This window comes from Budorcas taxicolor, chromosome 13, assembly GCF_023091745.1.
Source record: "Budorcas taxicolor isolate Tak-1 chromosome 13, Takin1.1, whole genome shotgun sequence".
In the NCBI taxonomy this organism is placed as follows: domain Eukaryota; kingdom Metazoa; phylum Chordata; class Mammalia; order Artiodactyla; family Bovidae; genus Budorcas; species Budorcas taxicolor.
This window is the reverse complement of record NC_068922.1, coordinates 25,117,618-25,143,945: the sequence shown is the minus strand read 5'-3', so window position 1 is coordinate 25,143,945 and position 26,328 is coordinate 25,117,618. Positions and strand designations below refer to the sequence as shown.

At 43.7% G+C, this 26,328-nt stretch overlaps 1 protein-coding gene across 11 annotated transcripts in view; it reads right to left on the bottom strand.

Annotated features, from left to right (window-relative positions):
* KIAA1217 (KIAA1217 ortholog) overlaps window positions 1–26,328 on the bottom strand; it is a 349,091-nt gene that overhangs the window by 11,568 nt on the left and 311,195 nt on the right. For 10 of the 11 annotated variants that reach the window (XM_052651328.1, XM_052651331.1, XM_052651337.1 and 7 more), the window contains 7 exons: window positions 22,727–22,902; window positions 18,665–18,795; window positions 18,108–18,255; window positions 15,361–15,775; window positions 12,767–12,950; window positions 8,964–9,127; window positions 8,118–8,285 (listed from right to left, as the gene is read on the bottom strand). In XM_052651328.1, the coding sequence (XP_052507288.1) occupies window positions 8,118–8,285; window positions 8,964–9,127; window positions 12,767–12,950; window positions 15,361–15,775; window positions 18,108–18,255; window positions 18,665–18,795; window positions 22,727–22,902 (1,386 nt within the window). The remainder of the gene's footprint in view (window positions 1–8,117; window positions 8,286–8,963; window positions 9,128–12,766; window positions 12,951–15,360; window positions 15,776–18,107; window positions 18,256–18,664; window positions 18,796–22,726; window positions 22,903–26,328) is intronic. The other variant, XM_052651329.1, reaches the window with a different exon arrangement.

Below are 26,328 nucleotides of genomic sequence, written 5' to 3'. Positions count from 1 at the left end.
CATTTCTCTAATAATTAATGATGTCGAGCATCTTTTCATGCACCTCTTGACCATCTATATGTCATCTTTGGAGAAATGTCTGTTGAGGTCTTCTACCCAGTTTTTTACTGGGTTGTTTACTGTTTTGGTACTGAGCTTCATGAACTGTTTATTTTGGAGATTAATCCCTTGTCAGCAAATATTTCTCCCATTCTGAGGGCTGTCTTTTCGTCTTGTTGATAGTTTCCTTGGCTGTGCAAAGCTTTTGAGTTCAATTAGTTCCCATTGTTGTTTTTGTTACTCTAGGACTTGGGTCAAAAAAGATCTTGCTGTGATTTATGTCAAAGAGTGTTCTGCCTGTATTTTCCTCTGAAAGAGTTTTACAGTATCCAGGCTGGCATGTCGGTCTTTAACCCGTTAGAGCTTTGCCCAGTGTATGCCCAGGAGTGGAACTGCTGACTTCCACTCAGCAATTCTGTTTAGTGTTTGAGGAACCGCCATACTCTCTTCCAAGTGGCTGTACCAACATATATTCCCACCAGTAGTGTAGGAGAGTTCCCTTTTTTCTTCACCCTCTCCAGCATTTGTTATTTGCAGACTTTTTAATAATGGCCATTCTGAATATTATGAGATGGTATCATTTCTCTAATGATTAGTGATTATGATCATCTTTTCATGTGCCTCTTGGCCATCTGTATGTCTTGTTTGAAGAAATGTCTGTAAAGTCTTCTGCCCAATTTTTGATTGTTTTTTTTGTTGTTGAGCTGTAAGAACTGTTGTATATTTTGGAGGTTAAACCCTTGTTTGTCACATTATTTGTAAATATTTTCTGCTATCCCATAGGTTATCTTTTCATTTTTGAAAAATGGTTTCCTTTGCTTTGCAAAAGCTTGTAAGTTTGATTAGGTCCCATTTTGCTTGCTTTTTGTTTTTACTTCTATTCCCTTAGGAGACTGACCTAAGAAAACATTGATTTATTTATGATTTATGTCTGAGAATGTTTTGCCTATGCTCTCTTCAAGGAGTTTCATGGTGTCACAGGATTTTACCTCCTCAAATTATTATAATGTGCAGGCAGAATTAAAGACCAGTTATTTAAATGAATAATTTCAAATAATCATCTCATGTTTTCTTAATACTAAGTACTGTCATTTGGAAATAATTGTAGACACAAAGAATAACCTGTGCCCTCCCCACATGAACATTCTAGCACAGGTTTTAAAATACACATAGAGCTGATACCTGGCACCTCCCCCGCTATTCTGGCTCCTGGTCCCCTCCTTAGACACCCTGTCCTCTCTGATCCCGGAGAGGCCCCGGGCCTCTGCTTACTAAGGCCATTCGCCATCTCCATTGGGCTGTTAGACCCTGGACTTCAGAGCCAGTGGTTTTTTCCTTCTGATGCCCAGTGACATGCAGTAGGAAAGTTGTCCCACAGTTACACTTGGGGCTGCAGCCGCTCCTTGCTTGTCCTGCCTCAGTGGGGCTGGGGGCTGCCTAACTCTCTAGAGCCTGTGAAGGCAAAGGCTCCAGCAGGGCCACTGGCCGACTTTCTAATGCAGCAGGCTAACCGATGAAGTTGGTTACCTTAGGCTTAGAGCACTTTACTCACCACTGCTACCTGACCACCAATAAGCCAACAGGAAGCTAGATACTCTGCCTCTGTATAACTCTCAGTCAAAGAAAGCATCCAAGCCATTTACATATCAACGGAGGGAAATATCTTCAAGTGCTGGAACACAGAAATTACTTCTCTTTGGGGCAGTGCAGGACTATTCACAAGCCTAAAAGCCTATAGTTCTTTGATTATTAGTGCTTGTTCACCTTTCACAAATTAGAAATTATCTAGTGCTTTGTCTTCATTTGAAACAAACTGGGTCATGATTGACTTATATCATGATTGATTATTTATACTGTATTTGTTATTTAATATTGGCATATAATTGATTTACAATGTTCTGTTAGTTTCAGGTGTATAGCAAAGTGATTCAGTTATACATATACACACATCTGTTTTTTTAAAAAGTCTTTTCCCATTTATGTTATTGTATATTGAGTAGAATTTCCTGTGCTATACAGTAGGTCCTTGCTTATTATCTATTTTATATATAGTAATGTGTACATACTAATCCCAAACTCCTAATTAATAACCCCACAACCTTTCCCCTTTGGTAACCTAAGTTTGTTTGTTTAGTCTGTGAGTCTGTTTCTGTTGTGTAAACCAGTCCATTCTGAAGGAGATCAACCCTGGGATTTCTGTGGAAGGAATGATGCTAAAGCTGAAGCTCCAGTACTTTGGACACCTCATGCGAAGAGTTGACTCATTGGAAAAGACTCTGATGCTGGGAGGGATTGGGGGCAGGAGGAGAAGGGGACAACAGAGGATGAGATGGCTGGATGGCATCACTGACTCGATGGATGTGAGTCTGAGTGAACTCCAGGAGATGGTGATGGACAGGGAGGCTTGGCGTGCTGTGATTCATGGGGTCGCAAAGAGTCGGACACGACTCAGCGACTGAACTGAACTGAACTGAAATAGGCCATTTTTTAGATTCAATACATTTCAAAATCCTGAAAGATGATGCTGTGAAAGTGCTGCACTCAATATGTCAGCAAACTTGGAAAACTCAGTAGTGGCCACAGGACTGGAAAAGGTCAATTTTCATTCTAATCCCAAAGAAAGGCAATGCCAAAGAATGTTCAAACTACTGCACAACTGTACTCATCTCACACGCTAGCAAAGTAATGTTAAAAATTCTCCAAGCCAGGCTTCAACAGTACATGAACTGAGAACTTCAGATGTTCAAGATGGATTTAGAAAAGGCAGAGAAACCAGAGATCAAATTGCCAATATCTACTGTATCATCAAAAAAGCAAGAGTTCCAGAAAAACATCTATTTCTGCTTTATTGACTATGCCAAAGTCTTTGTGTGGATCACAACAAACTGGAAAATTGTTGAAGAGTTGGGAATACCAGACCACCTGACCTGCCTCCTGAGAAATCTGTACGCAGGTCAGGAAGCAACAGTTAGAACTGGACATGGAACAACAGACTGGTTCCAGATTGGGGAAGAAGTATGTCAAGGCTGTATGTTGTCACCCTGTTGGTTTATCTTATATGCAGAGTACATCATGAGAAACGCTGGGCTGGATGAAGCACAAGCTGGAATCAAGATTGCTGGGAGAAATATCAATAACCTCAGATATGCAGATGACACCACCCTTATGGCAGAAAGTGAAGAGGAACTAAAGAGCCTCTTGATGAAAGAGGCGACTGAAAAAGTTGGCTTCAAACTCAACATTCAGAAAACTAAGATCATGGCATCCATTCTCATCACTTCACAGCAAATAGATGGGGAACCAATGGAAACAGTGACAGACTGTTTTTTGGGGCTCCAAAATCACTGCAGATGGTGATTGCAGCCATGAAATTAAAAGATGCTTGCCCCTTGGAAGAAAAGCTATGACCAACCTTTTAGACAGCATACTAAAAAGCAAAGACATTACTTTGCCAACAAAGGTCCATCTAGTCAAAGCTGTGGTTTTCCCAGTAGTCATGAATGGACGTGAGAGTTGGACTATAAAGAAAGCTGAGTGTCGAAGAATTGATGCTTTTGAACTGTGATGTTGGAGAGGACTCTTGAGAGTCCCTTGGACTGCAGGAGATCCAACCAGTCCATCCTAAAGGAGATCAGTCCTAAGACCCTGATGCTGGGAAAGACTGAAGGCCAGAGGAGAAGGGGACGACAGAGGGTGGTGAGATAGTATCACCAACTCAATGCAGTGAGTTTAAGTAAGCTCCAGGAGTTGGTGATGGATAGGGAAGCCTGGCGTGCTGCAGTCTATGGGGTCACAAAGAGTCGGACAAGACTGAGCAACTGAACTGAACTGCTATTTGTGATATCATATATTTGTCTTTTTCTGACTTATGATGATCTCCAGGCCCATCTGTGTGGCTGCAAATGGCATTTTTAATTCTTTTTGATGACTGAGTAGTATTCTGTTGTGTATATATATATACCACCTATTCTTAATTTATTCTTCTGATGAACATTTAGGTTACTGCCATGTCCTGCCTATCGTAAATAGTGCTACAGTTAACACTGAGGTGCATGTGTCTTTTTGAGTTACGGTTTTCTCTGGATATGCCCAGAAGTGGGATTGTTGAATCATATGTGGTACTATTTTTAGTTCAAGGAACTTTCATACTGTTCTTCATAGTTGCCTATACCAGTTTACATTCCCACCAACAGTATAAGCGGGTTCCCTTTTCTTCACACCCTCTCCAGCATTTATTGGTTTATAGATTTTTGATGATGGTCTCTTTGACTAGTGTGAGGCAATACTTCATTGTAGTTTTGGTCTGCATTTCTCAGATAATTAGTGAGGTTGAGCATCTTTTCATGTGTTTTAGGGGCATCTGTATGTCTTTGGAGAAATGTCTATTTAGGTCTTCTGCCCATTTATTGTTTTTTTTTTGATGAGCTATTTGTAAATTTTGGAGATCAGTCCCTTGTCAGTTGCAAATACTTTCTCCCATTCTGAGGGATGTCTTTTCATCTTGTTTATGGTTTTCTTTGCTGTGCAAAAGCTTTTAAGTTTAATTAGGTCCTAATTTAGGTTTAATTAGGCTTAATTTGTTTATTTTTGTTGTCATTACTCTAGGTGGTGGGTCAGAAAACTTCTTGCTGTGATTTATGTCAAAGAATGTTCTTCCTATGTTTTCCTCTAGGAGTTTTAATAGTGTCTGGCTTACATTTAGGTCTTTAATCCACTTAGAGTTTATTTTTGTGTATGGTGTTAGGGAGTATTCTAATTTCCTTCTTTTATATGCAGCTGTCCAGTTTTCCCAGCACAAATTATTGAAAAGGCTGTCTCTTTTCCATTGTATATTCTTGCTTCCTTTGTTATAGGCTAGGTGACCATAGATGCATGGGTTTACCTTGGGGCTTTCTAGCCTGCCAGTACCATAGGTTTTGATCACTGTAGCTTGCAGTAGAGCCTGAAGTCTGGGAGCCTGAATCCTCCAGCTCCATTTTTCTTTCTCAAGATTGCTTTGACTTTTGGGGGTCTTTTGTGTTTCCACAGAGATTGTAAAAAGTTTTTGTTCTCATTCTATGAAAAATGCCATTGTTAATTTGATAGGGATTGCCTTCAATTGTAGATTGCTTTGGATAGTATATTCATTTTCACAATATTGATTCTTCCCATCCAAGAACATGGTATATATCTCTTCATCTGTTTGTGTCATCTTTGATTTCTTTCTTCAGTTCTTAGGTGGTTTTGTGAATACAGGTCTTTTACCTCCTTGGAGACTGGTTTATTCCTAGTTATCTAATTATTTTTGTTGCTATGGTAAATGGGATTGTTTCCTTAATTTCTCTGATTTTTTTGCTCTTAATGCACAGAAATCCCTTGCATTTCTATACACTAATTTTGTAATCTGCAACTTTACCAGATTCACTGATTAGCTCTAGTAGTTTTCTGGTGGCATCCTTAGGAGTTTCAGTGTATAGTATCATGTTATCCGCAAATAGTGACAGTTTTTATTTCTTTTTCTTCTGTGGTTGCCATGGCTAAGACTTCCAAAACTATGGTGAATAATCATGGCAAGAGTGGACATCTTTACCTTGTTTCTGATCTTAGAGAAAATGCTTTCAGTTTTTCACCACTGAGAATGATTTTGGCTGTGGGTTTGTCATATATGGCCTGTATTGCGTTGAGGTAGGTTCCCTCTGTGCCCACTTTCTGGGGAGTTTCTGTCATGTATGCATGTTGAATTTTGTCAAAAGCTTTTTCTACATCTCTTGAGATGATCATATGGTTTTTATTCTTTAATTTGTTAATATGGGTGTATCACACTGATTGATTCCCTTTCCTTGATTGTGGTTTCCTTTCCACAGGCTCCAGTGCTGTCCTTCATCTTGCTTCTGGTGTTTGCCTCTTGGGGGAGGCGGCGGATCTAAGGGGCTTGTGCAGGCTTCCTGGTGAGAGCGGCTGCTTCCTGCCCATTGGTGGGTGGAGCTGTGTCAAGGGGTGGCTGTTCAGAGGTGGCTATGGGCTCAGATGGGGCTGTGTTCCTATCAGTTGTTTGGCCTGAGGTGTCCTAGCACTGGACCTACAGGCTGTTGGGTGGGGCTGGGTCAACATGGTGACTGCTTGGGGAGCTCACACCTATGAGTACTTTCCAGTATGTCTGCCTCCCATCTCTCTGATCCCATAGTGACCTCATACCTCCCCAGAGACCCTCTGAGACCAGCAGGGACGTCTGGCCCAGGCTCCTAGGAAGTCACTGCTTTTTCCCTGGGTTGAGAGTGCACAAGACCTTGAGTGCATCTCCAGGAGTGGAGTTTGTTTCCCTCCTTTTGGTGGAGTGCTCTGACCCCAACCCTGCTGGCCTTCAAAGCCACATGCTGTGAGGACGCCTCCTGAGGCCCCAGGCTGGGGAGCTGGACGTGGGGCTCCACACTCTCACTCCTGTGGGAGAACCTCTGTGATACAATCATCTTCCCGTTGGTGGGTCTCTCACCTGGTAGGTACTGGATTTGATGTTACGGCAGCAGCTGTGTCCCTCCTCCTGTCTTATCTTGGCTTCTTCTTTGTCTTTGGATGTAGAGTATCTCTTATTGGTAGGTTCTAGTCCTCTTTGTTGATGGCTGTTCAGCAGTTAGTGTGGTTGTGGTGTTTTTGTGAGAGGAGATGAGCTGACATCCTTCTTCTCCACTATCTTGTCCTCTTCCCCTTCATATTTGTTATTTACACCATAATTTGGGAGCAAATGCCATAATGAATGGCCTCAGCATCTGCCTGTGCATCTTAGGACAGGCACCAATGCCCAGCAGCAAGTAGCCTTGACCTACCAGTGTCTTGGTCAGAGGGCCCTCAGTGGATAAGGCCTCCATGCACTCAACTGTTTCATGAGTCACTAACTATAATCCATGGTTCCTATGAATGAAATTCTTTGACTGGTCTAAAAAACCTGTAAGCAGCACAGGTTTAAACTGTTTAATGGAGGGGATGTCTCAGGCCAGTATGAGTTTTAATGAGGTTAAACCAGGCTTTCCTTGGAAAACCCAAGCAGCTTAACGTTGGCAGTTGTTCCCATGGAGAGCAGGATGGACACATAGCATGGTCTCAAAGTTCTCCTGCTCCAAATGAGGAAGGCAGATCCTTGGGCTGCACAAAACCATTGGTACCTTGGCAAACATGTTCTGGAGCCCTAAACAAGTTTGATCTGACCATCGAATGGGCAAAAAAGTCCTACATTAATTCATGAATCAAAATGAAATATTCTACAAATAGACTGGTCTAGGAATTATGCTTTATGACTGATTAGACAAGTTCTTAGAGTGTACACCTGGGTCAGATTTACACCCAGGATCTGAATGTGGGATCAACTTTGGGTATAGCTCTATATCCCATCATTATTACTACAAATAGACTGGGTCTGCTAACAAATAAAAATCTAAAAATAAAGTAACATTTCTCAAATAGACCAAAGAAAACAGGAATCAAGATTATTCTGCTTTTTGGAATACCTGAAAAGATGACATTGACACTGACTAGGAATTTGGCGTGGAGGACAGAAGGCCACATGATTCCAGGCCTGTCATTCTAAGAATTAAAGGGAAAGAAGGGTACCCCACTTGAAGGGGGCTTGAATCAGTCCTTAGGAAGGACTGGTGTTTCTAATCCCCATCTTAACTCATTATTGACCACAGATGTAGTCATATATCTTTTGTTACCAAATGACCTGAGATGTTTCAGTATTCACTTAACCAACTGCTGGCCACGGGCCTTAGTTTCTGCAAAAATCCCTCAGTCAATAGTGTGTTAAGTGTTAAATAATGTGTGAAGCAGGGACTATTCACACTGAAAGGAAAGTAAATCCTACCAGCCAGAGCTAGGAAAGCTTGGAATTAGTTTTTGGGCATACACTTCCTGAGCTGTTTTATGCAGTGGTCATGCCTTACACATATTCAGTGCCACCTCAGGCCCAGCCCAGAGATGCAGGTGACATGGCCCAGGTCCCACAGGGCCCTCCCCATGCCCACTATGCCTCATGAATCTGTGAGAGACAGAGCCAGAGTCCCAGATGGGAGCGGCCGGGAGCCACAGTCAGTCACCTCTCCACATACCTGAAGTTCCGCCATGATTTTGTCTCCCTCCTCCTCCTCCTCCTCCTCCTCCTCCTTTGCAGAAGCAGTGATGGGGGCTGGCGATAGGGCCCAGGCTGATGCCGGCTCTTCGGCCGGACACTTTGCGGCTCTAGCCTGTGGACTTGGTCCAGCATCTTCACTGGTTGCCTGTGGAAGATATGAACCACAGTTATTGGTTTTTCACCCCCAGGTGCTGGCAAAAGGGGGGACAGATCACAGAAGAGCGTGCATTCCCTCACTGCCAGGTGCCTCAGCTTCCTCGCTCTTCAAATCAAGCTAAAAGGCTGTTTTGTCCACTCCCATGTAGTTTGGGTTTTTCCTTGCCCAAGGTGTCATTTTGGCAAAGAAATTGAAGAATTAAAACTCCTTAATTTTAATGCCTTTTAGAAAGGTCCTCCTTGGAACCTGTATTTTCATTTAACATAAAAGACCAAGTTTGCCAGGTTAAGTGGAAGTGAAAGCTCTCTGAACCTCTTTCTGTTGACGCCCACAGCAGGGTCAGCTAATCGCAGTTACCTCTGTAAGATGATCTTTCTTGTGCTTGCCCTGCAGGCCCGCATTTCCAGTCTTAGCTGGGCAAGTAGCTGGTGATTTGAATTTCACATAGTTGCGGCTAAGTCAACTAAGGACAGAACTCCTGGGGCTGAGTCTATTCCAATAGTATACTGACTGACACTTTCCCACCTGTGGCGCTTCCTTGGAGATCTAGTTCATTCTCTGCTCCTGTTTGCTACCTTTCATGTTCTAAAGGAGAGCAGAGAAGACCTTGTCTAGGGACATCATCTGTACCCAGAGACCAGTTTAGCAGGGCTTCACCCATCAGACCTTAGCAGTGGCACTCTCCTTCCTGCCGGTGTAGACCACGTCCCCCGACCTTGTGGTGGTGAGCCCAGATCCTGGCAGGTAGCTTCGCCGTGGAGGTGGTGGAGGAGGAGGTGGGGACCTACCCCCCAGCTTGTCCAAGTCCAGTTCTGAATTTGGAGAGTCTTCTGGAAAACAGTGTGTCATTGCAAAATCAGCTTTCAAGATAACATCCAGAAAGTCCACTGTATTTCTAGAATGTCAGTGCAACCTGACTCAAAACTTCTTTCTTCTCTCCATGGTGCAACAACTAAAAATATAGGCCCTGAAGCCTGACTGGTTTGAAGTCCTAGAAAGGCCCTGAACAATTTAATTAACCTCTGTCTGCCTCAGTTGTCTCATCTGCTTAATGGGTTAACAATACTGTTTCCACTGCAGTGTTGTGAAGATTAAATGGCTTGATGCACATAAAGCATTTAAAATAATGCCTGGCTTATAGCAAATGCTATGCAAGTATTACTTAGTGTGACTTCTAAACAAATTTCTTACCCCAAAAAACTTACCGGGAGAGATGAGAGGTCAGAACCCCTTGCAGGGCCTCCAGAGCTTTCATCCCTGAGTTTGAAAAGGAGGGTTCGGAGGAAGGCTTCATGTGGAGGAGGTGAGAGCAGAATCTGGCCCAGAAAGGGCCAGAGGGAGAGTGGGAAGCAGATGGGGTCACAGAACAGAGTTGGGGGGAAAGTGGATTATTTTGGTCATGGTTATATGGTTAGAAACGGCCTCTCTGCTAATTAAAGGAAGAAGCAAATGCAGAAATGAGCGAATCAAAAAGTAGTACTGACACTGAAGGTTAGGAGATGCAGCTGTCTGCTGAGCTTTCCTGCCAAAAATGCCCAGAAAGGGGCATTTCTTAGTCAAAACTCAAACGGCTTCAATCCTGTCCTGTATCAATATCCTTCCCTTCCACCTTTTACCAATACTCTATCCAAGAGCTCGCAAATGCAGTAAAACCAGAAATTTGGAATCGGAGCTTCCAGCTAGCCTTTGCCCCAACTTTGGGGACTCACAGTTCAGGCCTCCCAGGAGTGTTTGTCTCTTCTGAGCAAATGACATGGAGTTGTTTAGAGGAGGTGCTTGAGGATTTTCTCCTGAAAGTTTTAATACAGGCTTGGGTAAGTCATCAGGGTGACAGGCCAGTGATTGCAGTGGATGGTTTCTGCATTGTGCAGAGGGTGCTGGGTTATAGGGTCTCATCCTGAGGCCAAAAGCCTGGCTCTGGTCTCCCTCCCATATGTAATGACAAAGGTTCTGTCTCTGACCAACTTGAGGTGCCCTGGGCTGCATGTAAAATAATGTCTTTGTCCATAATTTTAAGATCAGAATAAGGCACGTGGTTTTTAACTGATTTACCAGCTTGAGTTTAACAGCTATTTTATATTATTATGGAGACACTGATGCTTAATTTCCATGGTTTGGTTGGTTAAATACACTATTTAATAATTTTGATTTAAAAAATAATGTGAATCCTCTCTGTGATCTAACATCCCTCTGGGAACTCATAAAATCTGGTGTTTTCTAAGGAGAGCTCAATTTAAACACAGGCCTCCTGTTCCCCCAGCTGCTGTGGCAAAGCGTCATAAATTCATAAGAAAGGCAGAAGCTACATTTTTTCTTAGTGGACACTGTTCTAGAATCCTAATGCAGAACCCAGCTTCCCTGCTATGGTTACAGTTCTTCAACAGTAGTAGCCAATAAAAATTAAAATAGAAGCAAGGCTCTAGAGACATCTGAGGCTTTGTTTCCAATTAAATTTTTTTTCTTGTTAAAATGGACTTTATTTTCCTCCCAGCTTTGAGATATAATTGAACAAAATTATACATATGTAAAGTGTACAACCTGATGATTTGATAAGCATAAAAATTGTGAAATGCTTAACAATCATTAACAAATCCATCACTTCATAGTTTTGTGTGTGTGTGGTAAGAATGTTTAAGATCTACTCTCTCAGCAAATTTCAAGTATATATTAAATATTATTGTCAACTTGCTGTACCTGAGCTATCCAGAGTTTATTCATCTTGTAACTGAAAGCTTGTATCCACTGACCAGCACGTCCCCATTCTACTAGACTCCCTGTTTCTGTGAGTTCACTTTTTTTTTTTTAAAGATTCCACCTATAAGTGAGGATACACAGTATTTATTTTTCTTTGGCTGGCTTCTTTCACTTAGTATAATATGCTCCAGGTTCATCCATGTTGGAGGAGGAAATGGCAACCCACTCCAGTATTCCTGCCTGGAAAATCCCATGGATGGAGGAGCCTGGTGGGCGACAGCTCACAGGGTCGCAAAGAGTTGGACACAACCGAGTGACTTCAGTTTTTGTCCATGTTGTCACAAAAGGCAGGATTATCTTATTTCTTATAGTTGAATAATGTTCACACATATATATATATATTACACAATTATCCACATATATATTATATATGTGTATATACTATATACATATATGTATAAATATGCAATAAGTATATATTATGTACACATGTATAATTATATAATAGGCATACACGTCACATCTTCATTATCCATTCCATTTAGCTATGAACTTTCCCATATCCCTTCACAAATAATGGAATATATGTATAAATATGCAGTAAGTATATATTATGTACACATGTATCTATTATAGGCATACACATCACATCTTCATTATCCATTCCATTCAGCTATGAACTTTTCCATATCCCTTCACAAATAATGCAGCCGTGAGCATGAGAGTGTTGATATCTCTTGAGATGACTGTGTTTCCTTGGAATATATACTTGGATGTGGGATTCCTGGTTATATGGTAGTTCTATATTTAATTTTTGGAGAAACCTTCATACCATTTTCCATAGTGGCTGTACAAATTTACATTCCCATCAATAGTGGATGACGGTACTCTTTTCTCCACATCTTTGCTAACATGTGTTATCTTGGTTTTTTTGATAAAAGACATCCTAACAGATGTGAAGTAATATCTCATTGTGATTCTGATTTGAAATTTCCCTGGTTATGTTGAACAAATAACTGTTGGCCATCTGTGTGTATTGGGTTTCTCAAAAAACTAAAAACAGAATTACCAGCAGTAGTATATAGTACTATTGGGTATATAGCCTCCCAAAACAAACACTAATCTGAAAAGATACATGAACCCCAGTACTTATAGCCACATTATTTACATTTGCCGCAATATGGAAGCAAGCTAAGTGTCCATGAACAGAGGAATGGGTAAAGAAGGTGTGCAGTGTATATATACACGAGCGTATTACTCAGTCATAAAGAGAGTCAAATTTTGCCATTTACAACATGGACTCTTGGAAGGTATTATGCTAAGTGCATAAGTCAGAAAAAGACAAATACTTTATGCTATCACTTATATGTGGAATCTAAAAAATAAAGTAGTACATAGATAACAAAATGAATCAGACTCACATATACAGAGAAGAAACTAGTGATTACCAGTGAGTATAGAGGGAAGGGAGGAGGGGCAAGATAAGGGTAAGGGACTGAGAGTTATAAACTATGCTGTATAAAAGAAATTAGCTACAAAGATATATTGTACAAAACTGGGAATATAGCCACTATTTTATAACTATAAATGGAATATAACCCATAAAAATTGTGAATCACTATTGTGCACCTAAAACTTATAAATTAAAAAAAGTTTTTTACTGAGGCATAGTTGAGATATAATAGTATATAAGATTTTTAGGAAGTGAGAGCTTGATCCCATTGGCCAGCCTGTGCCCATGTGGGTGGCACCACACAGCTCTGATAGCACCTTACCTGAAAGTTCTAATTTGTCCACTGGAGCATCACCCTTTGGCTGGGGGCCTGAGGCTGGTGGCATCTCCAGGTTTGGAATTGACTTCATAATATTGGCCTGGGCTTCTTCTAGGAGTTTTTCAAACTCCTTCCCGTTATAGTGGTCCAGATTTTGCCTTTTCTCTTCCCATTTCCTTTCTGCTTTCTGAAGGACATCAGCAATGAAGAAAGTTCAAAAGTCAGAAGGCAACGTGATTTGATAAGTTTTGAGATTTGATGCTGGGGTGGGAGAAAGTGTAACCCATTTAAACCACTGGTCAAATGATGCTCTGGCTTCTGTGTCCAGGGACATGTCTGCACATCAGACAAACCTGACCCTTATGCTGTCTGCTACATCTCCTTAAATAGGCTGCCACAGAAGCCCAAGTGAAGTTCATTCACAGAGCAGTAAGCTCAGAAACCCAACCGCTCACTCGGTTATCACTGAGCACTTAACCACATACTCTCCCAGCACTCATGAGAGGCATAGAGATACACAAAGGCGTGTAGCCCGTAACTTTCTTTTCGTCTACACTGAGCTTTCATCATAGAGGAGATGTTCAAAGAAACAAACACCAGAACACTCACTAATCCTATGTTTTAGTTCTGCTGCTGTCTAAAGAATTGCCATATGACCTTCTGGGTCACATTTTCCTATTTACCAAATGCAGGGGGTATTGAGATAATCTCTAAGCTCCATTAAGTTCTACAGTTTCTACACAGAAATACATAAAATGCATTTTAAAATACCTGTACATTTTTTGAAAGGACATTTTCCTGTGATTTTGAGATGTTACATTATCATTTTAAGAGGGAAGAGTGGAAATGAGCACCAGGATCAGCAGAACCCCATACTGTCAGAATCAGAAAAGACCCAGGAGATCACAGAATCAGTGTATCTTACAGTGAGAACACAGGGGCCCAGTGAGATGAAGGATTTGCCCAAGATTCACACTCTAGGAGTAACAGCCAGCATTGTCACCATCCTGAGCCGCCTCTGTTTTTCCCTTCCTCACATTTATCATCACCAGAGCCTGGTCCCTTCTGTTCACTGCCTACCCCAGAGCCTATGAAGGCTAGCACTCACTCGGGCTCAGTAACATCTTTTGAGTGAATCAAGCTCAAAGGCAGAGCCAGTAGGAAGACTCAGGCCTCCTTACCGGGGATCAGAGCATTTCAGAGGTGACCTGTGAATGTGCTGCTAAAACTTAAAATATACACATAACAATGGTAATTATGCCTCGTGGATTCTCAATAGACATTTTTAACTAAAAGAATCATCCTACTGACCTCTTTGCAATATAGAGGTGTTTAATGTGGCAGATCCACTAATTCTCAGGAGGAAGATGTGCTTGCAGCCTCCTCCCCACCCTGACAAGCAGAATCATCATCAATCACATTTCACCCTGTCTTGTAATACGCATTTTATAAGCAGCTAACTTGGTTTAGGGGGCACAGCCTCCGAGTCTGGAGCAGAGGGGAGCTGCCTCGTGTTCAGAGGCCCAGTGGCCGTGACTCTGGCCTTCATGGTTTTAAGTGGTCACCTCTTGAAACAAGTTATCCACTGCTGACTTGCAAGAGAGGCAGGAATGGTTAGGACTGGGGACCAGGACACAGTCCTGAGCGGAGGAGACTGTTTAGCGAAGGGGAAGGAGAGACCCAGGGGAATGCAGTGTGCTGCACGAACACTGACACCAGCTCTTGCTGAAAAGAATATTTTAAAAACACAGCAGGTTTTCTCTCTCTATACCCTGTGACTTTGAGGCCTCCCTCTCTTGTTTCTTCTGAGACTTTGGCAACAGCTTCCCATCCAGCATCCTTTATTTGAGACCCACCACCTCAATCAGTTCTGCATACTGTTTCCACATGAATTTTCTCAAGACACCACATTTTATCACTGGTCCAAGCAGCAGAATTTCTCTGATATCCATGGAATAAAACCTTAGTCGTCTGAGACCGGGGAGTAATCTCTCCTGAGTCAGCTTCCAGCCCCTTTGGCCAGCTGTTTTTCCTCCTCTTCCCAGTAAATAGGTGTACTCAAGGCCCGACCTTCTCTATCTGAGAATGCGCTCACCAGCCTTCTCTGCTTACCCAGATTCTATTTCATCTTCAAGGTCACTGGTGAACCCTGCATTCACCAGTGGTGTGCTTGAGCCAGCTCACATTGGCTCAGGAGGGCTGACTGTCATCTTTCCTCCCAAAGTCACGTTCAGTGGATGTCACACTGTTGCTTTACTCAAAATCAGTAATGGTTGGTTAAGTCTTTCCACCACAGAAACTGGCAAATGCTACAAATCAGGCTTTTCCCTATTGTTAAACACAGACCAGCACACCACTGTCTCATCTTCCTACAGGTTGGGTACCTGACTCTTCTCTGAAATCTGATGGCCTTTCTCTTAATCTGGCAATTGAAACCTACTTAATGACTTTTAAAAATCTATCATATATGTATATAAGTTATACACATCTTTGATACATATATCCATTGTCTCTACAACCAGACTGTCAACTCTTGGTGGGAAAGGACCCCATCCTTCCCCCTTCACGGAATTAGGAGAAATGGAAGGAGGACCTACCTCGATAGACACCGCTCTGTTCCTGGCGCTCACACTGTGGATTTCCTCGATGAATAGGCTCTGCACGGAGGAGCCATCCCCGGGCATCTGCGGGGACAGCAGAGTGGAGGGGGCCTCCTGCGTGGCGGCGGGGGCGCTGGCGGGGTGAGGGCCTGGGCCCCCAGGTGCGTGCTGGGCAGGGTTCAGCAGCGCGGAGGAGAGCTGGGACGGCTGGATGACCACGGGAGAGCTCTGCGCGTGGTGGACAGCCAAGGGCACCACTTCTGCCTTCACGTCGCCGGGGACGGGCTGGCCCGAGCTGTGGGGGGCCTCCTCCTGGGCCTTCAGGACCTCGGCGGCTGTGGCCTTCTCCATAGCGACGTACTGAGCGGCCTGGGCTGCATCTGAGCCTTTCAAGAGCCCATCAGTGACATGCCTGGGAGAGACCACACAGCAGCATCAACCAGTGAACCAGGTAACGCGCATTTTCATTGTACGGTATTTACTTGAGTGCTGTGTCATCCGCAGACCAGGCAAGATTTTGTTGCAGAAATTAAGACATGCTAAAATGCCAAGTAGCAGCTCAGAGTTGAGGGTTTCCATAGCAACAGAACTGCTTCCTCTTCTTCCCTCAGGAGCTGGTCCGCTCCTGCTGCTGTGCCCACTGTTGGGGTGGTGCTGTCCCAGAGTGGACACATGATTCTAACCACACTGCCCGCACCCGTTCCAGGCCTAGGCAGTGCTCAGATGCTCGGTTCTGGCCCGAGCTTCCTTAACCCTCCGCTCTCTCCTGCCTTCACTGCTGCACACCTCGGGAAGGTGGTTTACATGCCAGTTCCTTTTACTTGCTCTTCCTACAGCTCAGCCATCTGGCCACCCAACCTGGACCTGACTAGCCTTTTTGCAACATTGAGAGTGACTGTGAATCTAACTGCCGCGTGAGTCCTCATCCTCCTTTGCTTTGTAGGGGGTGGGGGGGAAGGCAGTCATCTGATGCTCTGTCCAGCTCCACCCACACTACGGTGGAAAAGACATGACCTTCAGGGTCAGACAGGCTTGTGTTCGACTATCAGCTACCGTGTTCTAGCTCTGTAATGCTGGGAACTTCACCTCTGTGAGCCTCAGGTACTTATCTGTGGATTATAGGAAAGATGATGATGGTCTAATTCCTTCCTCTGGGCTGGTGGCTACGATCAACATAGTCAAATGAAAGACACTGTCAAACGTGATACTCAACCCATAATTTTTAATTAGCCCCTCATTCTCTTACCAAAATGTGTTTTTCTTTTGCTTTGAAAAAAAGATACTGCCTTCCACAGCTCTCCTCTGTTGCTCACTTCTTTAACTGTCTGGTTCCTTCAATCTCAAATCCCCAAGGGTCTGTTTCCCCCCTTCCTTCTCCTTCTGTCAGAGCTTCTCTTCCATCTTCAGTAATCACCTACATGAAGGCAACTTTCAACTCTAAACCTCCTTCCCCTCCCTCTGAGTTAGGCAAAGACTCCTTCTAACTGTCTCTTGAACTTCAGTCTGCATTTCTAAGGGCTTCCTGGGCAACTCTGCTCTGCTATCCTTCTGGCACCTCAAATTCAAGACACATAGAACCTCTCCAGCATCTTCCCGACCCGCTACAGTTGCTCTGAGCCACGACTGTCACCTGCTCTGTCGTCTCTGTCGGGCGCCAGGACGTGTGCCTGTCCCCGGGGGCGGGTGTATTCCTATCTTCCTCCTTGTGTTTTCCACAGTGCTGAGTACAGCACGTAGACAGAAAGATCCCAAGAAATAATAATATAAAGGCTTGTGATGGGCAGCTTAATGGAGGCTATATTTATTTTATTTTTAAAGTAACTTAACTGGCTTTATCTGTATCATGTTTTAAAATTGGTTTTCAGGGAAGAGAGGGAGGGTGGGCACTGCTGCCAGCCTGCTATCTCTGTAAACACTTAGTCAGGAAGGCTTGTTGTAGGCTTTGTGGTTGGGTTACCACATTTAGGTAAGAGTTTAATGAAGAATCCTGTTAACATATTTTTATCCTACTGGAAGAAAAAGTTCACTCTGGCAATTTAAAGTAGTGAGTCTATGAGAAAATGTAATTCAAGTACAATTTCTTCCTGTACCCAGGCAGATGTTTTCTCTGCAGGAAGAGGCAAGCGTTACCTTAATTCAGATTTTTGCTGGCCTCCTGAAACTTATCCAGGAGATTATAGAGCTCTTTGTAGCATTAGCATCTCAAAAGAGCCTCTTTCCTTGAGGTCACTATTACTAGAAAAATCTCACTTGCTCCTTACGGTTGTAATTCATCTAAAAGTCAACTGTACTTTTAACATATTTCTTCTGCAAACCTATCAAAAAATGATAGTGATTAAAATTCTCCTAAGAATTTAGATGTTATGTATGCTTGTGACCGGCTCTCAAATCTGGTTTAAGATCTAAAGGGTAGTATCTCTGTAATTTCCTAGTTCTGTTTTCTAAAGAAAAGGAAAATTCAGGACTGATGCTGTTGGGAGGTGGTTTATGTGGTAGCTGTGTCTATTTCCCATGTGGGAAAGGAAGTTTTATACGGGCAGGGGTTCTGTCTGGTTTATTCTTAAACTCTTGACACCCAACACCAGGACTGGAACAGATAAGAACGTCCAAATATGACTGACTGCCTGGCCATGAAATCAGAACCAACAAGTCTGGTGTCAAACTCTCAGGTCACACCCACGCCACCCCGCCCTCCCCCACACCACCCCGTTCCAGGCCCACCCGGTCCTCCCGAGCCTGGTCACCTCCGCAGCATGGTCAGGGTGTCCGTCAGGCCGCGCACTCTCTGTAGGAGACTGTCCAGCCTGTGTGGCTCCTCCTTCAGGAACCGCACTGCCTCCACTTCTATGCGCAGGATGGCTCGCATCTTATTTTGTAAGGTTGGAAATTCTCCTGCAGACCAAGAACAGTGAGTGAGCAGCAGGAGCAAAGGCAAGAAGAGCAGGCTCCCCTCCCAGACCCCAGCACTGGACATGGTTGAGAAGTGTGGGGGTTCAGGAGGCAGAGCTGGTTCAACGTGACCTGGGCGCAGGGCGCAGCCCCTCGAGGTCTCATTTCCTGTCTCTGTATGTGGGATGTGTCTGTGGGGCCCCGAGGTGTATTCAGATTACAGCAGCCACTAAGTATTAATACCAGCTCGCGGCAGAGAGGGGCGCGTCTTCCTCTGTTCAGGGATGCATCTTGAGCACCCAGAACAGTGCACGGTGGGTGTTGGATGAACACCTGCCCACGTGCACGAACGAATCCTTCACCGTCTGATGGGTTGTCTGGATTCCCCTCCTGCTCCAAGGAGGATGCTCACCTTTCAGGGAGGCGACGGCCTCTCCCACCTGGCGCAGCAGGAAAGCCCCATCCTCCACGTCTTTCAGAGTCACTACACGGCTGGCCGAGGTGGAGTCCTTCTTTAGATCATCAACGAAGTCTTCCAGGTCACTAGAGGGAAAGCCGACCACAGATGGAGTGAGTGCGGGGCCTTCCCTACGGACAGTGCAAGAGCAAAGGAGCCTGGGCCTCAGCGCCGCGGGTCCCTCCATGCCCACAGAGGTGTAAGCAGCTGGGGAGGAGTAGATTGGTTTGGCTTAATAGACCCTTCTAGGGTGTGAGGTGAGGTTTCTCGGGGAGGCCCAGGTCCACCACCTGGCTGACAAAGGACCCACTCTTTGTTTTTAGCAGTGCTGATGCTGACTGAGGGAGAGCTGTGTGGACTCTGATGTGACAGAGGACTAAGAGGGGGAGAGACAGCAAGAGGAGGAACCCAGGTTGCTGCAGATCAAGCTTTTCCACCTTGGCACTGACCTCTGGGGCCAGGTCATTCTTTTCTCCGGGGGGGGGGTGGGGGGTGTCCTGTGCACTGTAGGGTATTCAGCAGCGCCCTGACCTCGACACATTAGCCTCCAGGAGCAGCAGCTCTAAGCCAACAAAATGGACAATGTGGAGGACGTGGACAAATTCTTAGAAAGGTACAACCTCCCAAGACTGAACCAGGAGCAAACAGAAAAAAATGAACAGACCAGTCATAAGTACTGAAGTTCAAACTGTGGTTAAAAAACTTTCAGAAGTCTCTAGGGCCATCCACGCCTCTACAAATGGCCCAGGTTTGTCCCTTTGTAAGGCTAATATTCTACTGTAGATGCACCGTATGCTCTTCATCCAGTCCTCTGTTGATGCCTGTCATAAAGAATGAAGTCAAAAAGAGAAAAATATACAACACATATATATGGAATCTAGAAAAGTGGCACAGATGATCTCATCTGCAAAACAGAAATGGATACACAAACATAGAAAAAAAATGTATAGACACCAAAGGCGGCAGGGTGGTGGGATGAACTGGGGGACTGGGATCGGCACAGTACACGTACACTGTGGATACTGTGTATAAACAGGTAATGAGAGCTACTGTACAGCACAGAGAACTCTGCTCAGTGCTCCGTGGTGACCCGAATGGGAAGGAAATCTAAAATCCAAAAGAGGGAGTACATGTATACATAGAGCTGATTCACTTTGCTTACAGTAGAAACTAACAACATTATCAAGCCACTATATGCCAATAAAAATTAATTAAAAAGAAAAAACTTCCAACAAACAGAAGTCCAGGACCAGATGGCTTTGTTGGCAAATTCTATCAAACATTAGAGGAGAGCTAGCAGCTATCCTTTTCTCAAACTATTCCAAAAAATTGCAGAGGAAGGAACACTCTCAAACTCATTCTCTGAGGCCACCAGCACCGTGATACCAAAACCAAAGATGCCCCAAGAAAAAGAAAATTACAGGCCAGTATAATTGATGAACACAGATGCAAAAAAAAAAAAAAAAAAATACTAACAAACGAAATCCAACAGTACATTAAAAGGATCATACACCATGATCAAGTGGGATTTATCCTGAGGATGCAAGGATTCTTCAGTATCTGCAAATCAATCAGTGTGATACACCACATTAACAAACTGAAGAATAAAACCATATAATCATTTCAATAGGTGCATAAAAAGCTTTTGACAAAATCCAACACCCATTTATGACAGATGCCAGTAGCAACCTCCCCTAACTTGAGACAAACAAGAATGTTCCACAGACATTGTTAAAATGTCCCTAGAGGTCAGGAGGGGAACAAACTTGCCCCTGAGAACTTCTGGTTTATACTGACTGTCCCGTCAGTAAGGACTGACTGCCCTCTCCAGACTGCAAAGAGAATGAATGATCCCAGGTCTGATTTCTGGAAGGGGTGCATGTGCACACATGTACTCACTGCTTAGGGTACGTCTCCCACTTCAACAAACACACCAGTAACAACATCATGTCTCCTGCGCACGTCAATAACCCCACCCTAAACAGATGTGTGCGTTATTTCATTTTGCCTGTTGCTCTGACAGTAGAAACCCCTGCTATTAAAGAAACAGGGAAAGAGCTTTGATTTGAAGAACCACTAGGTGGCAGTAAGCGGACAGCAATTCCAGTGCCAGAACCTTTAGTGTGGGGCAGGCAGCAAGTCGACAGACTTCCAGTTACAGGGGCTAGGAGTGTAATCAACAACACGATAAATATAATTAACATTGCTGTATGTTACTTATGAAATTTGTTACGAGAGTAAATCCTCAGAGTTGTCATCAGAAGGAAAAAAAGTTTTTTCTATTTCTTTCATTTTGTATCTATAGGAGATGATAGATATTCACTAAACTTACTGTGGCAATAATTTCATGATGTGTGGAAGTCAAATCATTATGCTGTCCACCTTGAACTATATGGGGCTGCACGTCAATTACATCTCAATAAAACTGGAAGAAAAATTTAACTGGCAATTCTATAAAAACATTAAAGGCTATATATTTTTTTAAAAGAACTTTTCAAGAACCTTGAGACCTAGTTGTAGACAGTCGGCTGTCACAGACCCATTTCAGACAAATAACAGCTTTACTATCTCACTGTGGGTGATTGTCTATAAGTGCAGGGACTAAGTACAAATTGGAGTCTATTTTTGAGATGCTGATGAACAGTGGTCAAATTTATTATCTGACTCTCTAGACTACTACTGAGAAGGGTATTCTAATTTTAATCAGGCACACTGGATTGGCATCTGATTTGACATAAGCTACAGCTCAAATATCAAAGAGGTCAATGAGCATAACACCCCCCATCCTATAGGCTTCTGGTGATTATACTCATGGAAAGAATTTGAAAGTTGCTCCCTTACAATCCCACTTTGGGACATTTATGCTTTCCAAAAAACAAGAGAACTACCCATCTACAATGGAATACTACTCAGCCATAAAAAAGAATGGAATTTCACTATTTGCAGCATTTACCTGTGGGTGTGGAGGGCATTATGCAAAGTACAACAAGTCAGAAAAATACTGTATGCTTATCACTTATATGGGAAATGCAAAAAAATCACAAACCAATGAATATAACAAAAAAACAGTGGACTCCTGGATACAGAGAACAAACTGGTGCTTATCAGTGGGGGCAGCGAAGGGGAATCTAGTGGGAGAAGAGGAGGTTCAAACCACTGAGTGTAAGACAGGCTACAAGGATGTACTGTACAACATGGGAAATATACCCAATATTTTGTAATAAAATATTTTAAAGTATTTTAAATATTTAATACTTTAAGTATTTAAATACTTAAAGTATTAATAAATAATTAAATAAATTAAAATGGCTTTGTGAAACTCAAAAGAAACAAACAGGAGAACTACCAACACTAGAAGAACCCACACAAATGACTCTTCATTATACTAAAAGGTGAAACTGTTCTGTGATAAATCTTCACTGCATAACAAAGCATACATTAACATAACAGATGGGCCTGCCCCAGTGACTGGGGCGTAATAAAACTCTGCTTATTTCAGTCGTGCGACTTGATAGATGTTTCCAATAAGAACCTCACAGAAGATGGGTCGCATTCAAGGCAGCATCTTTCATTGTGCATCAAACATACTTTATACTGAAATTCTTCTTTTGTGATTTAAACTACAGTTGAATAATAGGAGGATAATTTTAGCGCTTTGTTATTTTGGCTATTAGTTTTAATTTATTGAGATTAAATTCAGACTTCCCATTTATCACTGGGTTGTGCCACTGGCTCTTTTTAATTTGATGGGTTGCCAAGCCCTACAGAACAGTGCGATGCTTCCAAAGAGACTGATAAGCTCAGTCACCTGAGGACTGTTCAATTTCCTGAGCTCGGATGGAGGGCACTAGCCGAGTGTCCACGGATATCCAGAACCAGCCAGAACTGGGTGCTCAGTAAAGAAAGAGTATGAGAACACCGTCTAGGAAGGGCCGTCTCCTTGGCCAAGACAGGCTTGCGTTCCGGGTTGAACAGCTATGCACGAAACCAGGGACTGACTGCAAGGGCCGGACTCACCCCAGCTTGCGGACGATCCTCTCCTCTTCGTGCAGGTACTTCTGCCTCTCCTGCTCCACCAGGACCCGCTGGCGCTGCACAGGGTCCTCCAGTCTCTTCATCGTCTCGATCACTTTGCTGCTGATTTCCTGCTCAGCCTTCCTCATCATTGCCTTCAGCAGCTCCTGGTTCTGCAGCTGTTGGAGAAAAGAAATCACCCTCCATCAACTCTTGCCAGGCTGCCACGGGGGTGCCAGGGCACCTGGCAGGCCCCAGGTGTGGGTCCGGATAAACAGCCCCATAGCTGAGTCTTTCTTTATTTCACTGTAAAAGGGAAGGGAGCACAGACTGTATATAACAATGCTGCTTCAGCCAGCATCCAAGTTTGAGTAGCCAGCTGACAAGCACACTTTCACATCCCTGTCTGCAAAAAAGTAGTCCTTCCTAAATGCTGGAGAGGCATAGAGACAACGGGCATGAAATTGCACATGTTTTCATAGAGAGAGCCAAGAGTACCAGCTCGGGAGCCAAGGAGACTTACAATCAAACCCTAAACCTACTCCCAGATGCACTGAGACACTCTGGGCACGCTCTTTACCTCTAAAGATGGGGCATTCATCTCCCTTGCCTCTTCTACTCTGAAAATTAAACGAGATACTGTTTGGTATAGAAAGGTACTCAACAAATGTTGGTTTGACTGTGGACTATTTCAGCTCATCAATTAAATGAATATCTGTGTCCCTCTTATTAATGGGTCCATGGACCAAATACCATGTAATTAAAGACCATCACAACATAGTACTTGAGAGGGTGGGGAAGGGAAGGACTGGGATTTGGGATTAGCAGCTGTAGACTATTATATGTAGGAAGGATAAACAAGGTCCTACTGTATAGCATAAGGCACTATGTTCAATATCCTGTAATAAACCACAACGGAAAAGAATATATAAAAAACAATGTCTATATGTATATGACTGAGTTGCTTTGCTGTACAATAGAGATTGGTACAACACTGTAAATCAACTATAGTTCAAAAAAAAAACACCTCAAAACACAGTACTTGCTTTCAGTGGTGGCAATGATATTTGCAGACGAGCCCTACGGCTTTTGGCAATTAACTGATCTCCCTGGATTATACGTAGGCTGCTTGCATACATAAGACCACAATTTCCACATAATTTTCCCAGGTGGTTTCCAGAGTACTCTTGTTTCTCACCCCAAAGTATAGGATGTGTATCAATCCAGGCTTTACACAAAATCTAGCCGAACATTTGAATCCTATTTCCAAGAAGGTGTTACGTGGCTCCCTGGGGCAGGACAGCACGTACATCAAGTGAGCTCATTCAATCAGCCTGAAAACCAGTAACTCTATCATACCTATTATATCTGAAGTTCCTCTGAAATTCCAATTAGCTGTTACTGCTTCCTTCGTTTTGTGGCTTCGTAGACTGTGAATCACCTCATGGGAGGGATGACGCTCTATCAGCTGTCCATCATCCGTGCAAACAGAGAGGAAATGCCATCTGACTGTGTCACCACCTGCTTGAAACCTCATCATGGCTTCCATTTTCTCTGAATAAAAATAAACCATTTCTGGGACTTCCCTGATGGCCCAGTGGTTAAGACTTAGCCTTCCAATGCAGGGGATGCAGGTTCCATCCCTGGTTGGGGAACTAAGATCCCATATGCCTCATAGCCAAAACACCAAAACATAAGATAGAAGCAATATTGTAACAATTCAATAAAGACTTTAAAAATGGTCCACATTAAAAAAAAAAAAAATTCAACATGGACCAGCCCTACAGAACCACCATCATGTTTGAACACCACCATCATCAACTGTCCATCCAGAGAAAGACAGCCTGAGTTCATTTCTCAGCCTTCCTAAGTAGTTCCCAGCCTTCCTAATTAGCTCCCAGCCTTCCTAATTAGCTCCCAGTCTCCCTAATTAGTTCCCAGTCTTCCTAATTAGTAGCCATGCAATTGTGGGCAAGTTATTAATCTCTCCGTGTCTCTCCAAAACAAACAGAAAGGGACAGTAGTAGTTTGTATCTCTTGGAGGCGTAATGGAGCTTCGTGAGGCGATAAAGTGCTCACAGTCGTGCCTGGCACAAACTGAGCTCTCGGTGCAGATGAGGTGCTATCAGGGAGGATAACTGTGGGGGCGAGACCTGCGGTTTTGTCTGGGAGGGAACCCAAAAAAAAGTGCCACCCTTGGGTTACCTCCTCTGAATGAGTCATGATCATGCTTTCACACTCTCCTCGCTAATGCTGTCTTTTTATTGAGGTCTTAAGACAGTCAGTCGGTTGCTGAAAGGCAGCACGTTTGGAGGCAGCGCACAGACAGCAGCTTCCAGCCACGCTCTCTGCAGTGACAGCTCTGTCCGCAAGGCATGCGGAGGTCTGGCCCTTGCCCACATCACCAGCCTCCTATCACTGCAGGCAGCTGGTGCGCTCTCTGCTCCAGCCGCAGGGCCACCCTCTCTGTTCTTCTGACAGCCTGACCCCCTTTCCTTTCTGCCACAGGGACTTTGCATGGTACTCCCTCTACCTGGTTAATTTCTGCCTTCCACAGAGGCTCCAGGACACCATGCCTGGTACATAGCAGGCACTCAAATATGCCGTTGGCCACAAAGTTCATTCAGGTTTTTCCACCAAATGTTACAGAAGAACACGAATGAGCTTTTTGGCCAACCCAATATTTGTTGAATGTGTGAACTGAGTTGGTAATAACAAACAATGGAAAATCCACAATTATTTGCCAGATGGTAGAAATGTGAGGTGACCCATGGCTTGGCTATGTCTTGAGCTCAGTGCTAATACCCAGACTTGCTCTGACTACAGTTGCTAAACAGACATAGTAAACCAGCTGTTATCAAAATGGCATCAAATTCAAGGCCATGTGTCAAATCCTATAGACCTATTTCCTTCAGGGGTTGAGGGATAGTGGTAATGGGTACGTAAGGGACAAATAAGATGATTAAATGTGTCTAAAAGTGACTGATGCCTAGGTCCATCCCTGAGAGATTCAGATTTAACTGGTCTGAGATGCAGCTTGGGCACTGGGAATTTTTAAAAACCCCTCAAAGACTTCCCTGGTGGTCCAGTAGCTAAGACACTGTCTCCCAACGCAGGGGTCCCAGGTTCAATCCCTGGTCAGGGAACTAGATCCCACATGGCACAACTAAGAGTTTGCATGCCCCAACTAAAGATCCCACATGCTGCAGCGAAGACCTGGTGCAGCCAAATAAGTAAGAAATGGAAGATATAAATGTGTTAAAAAAAAAAAACAACACCTCAGATGATTCTAATGTGCCACCACAGTCTGAGCACTGTGGTCTAAGAACACTTTGATGGACAGATGACATCACTGTGCTGTGAGGTGAGTGGCACGGCCCTCCCTAACCCTTCTGCCCAAATCTCCCAGACAAGCTCCAATAAAATTACGGTCCAGTCGTCAGTGGATATTGACAGTGGCTATGAAGCCAGAAATTACTGCTAGAATATTTCAAATCCTTAAAATTGAAATTCCAAAGATGGGAGAAATGAAGCCCTGAGAAGTGAGGTGCCTTGTTCAGAGTCAAATTCAACCCAGTAATTTTCCAATCACCGTCTACTAGACA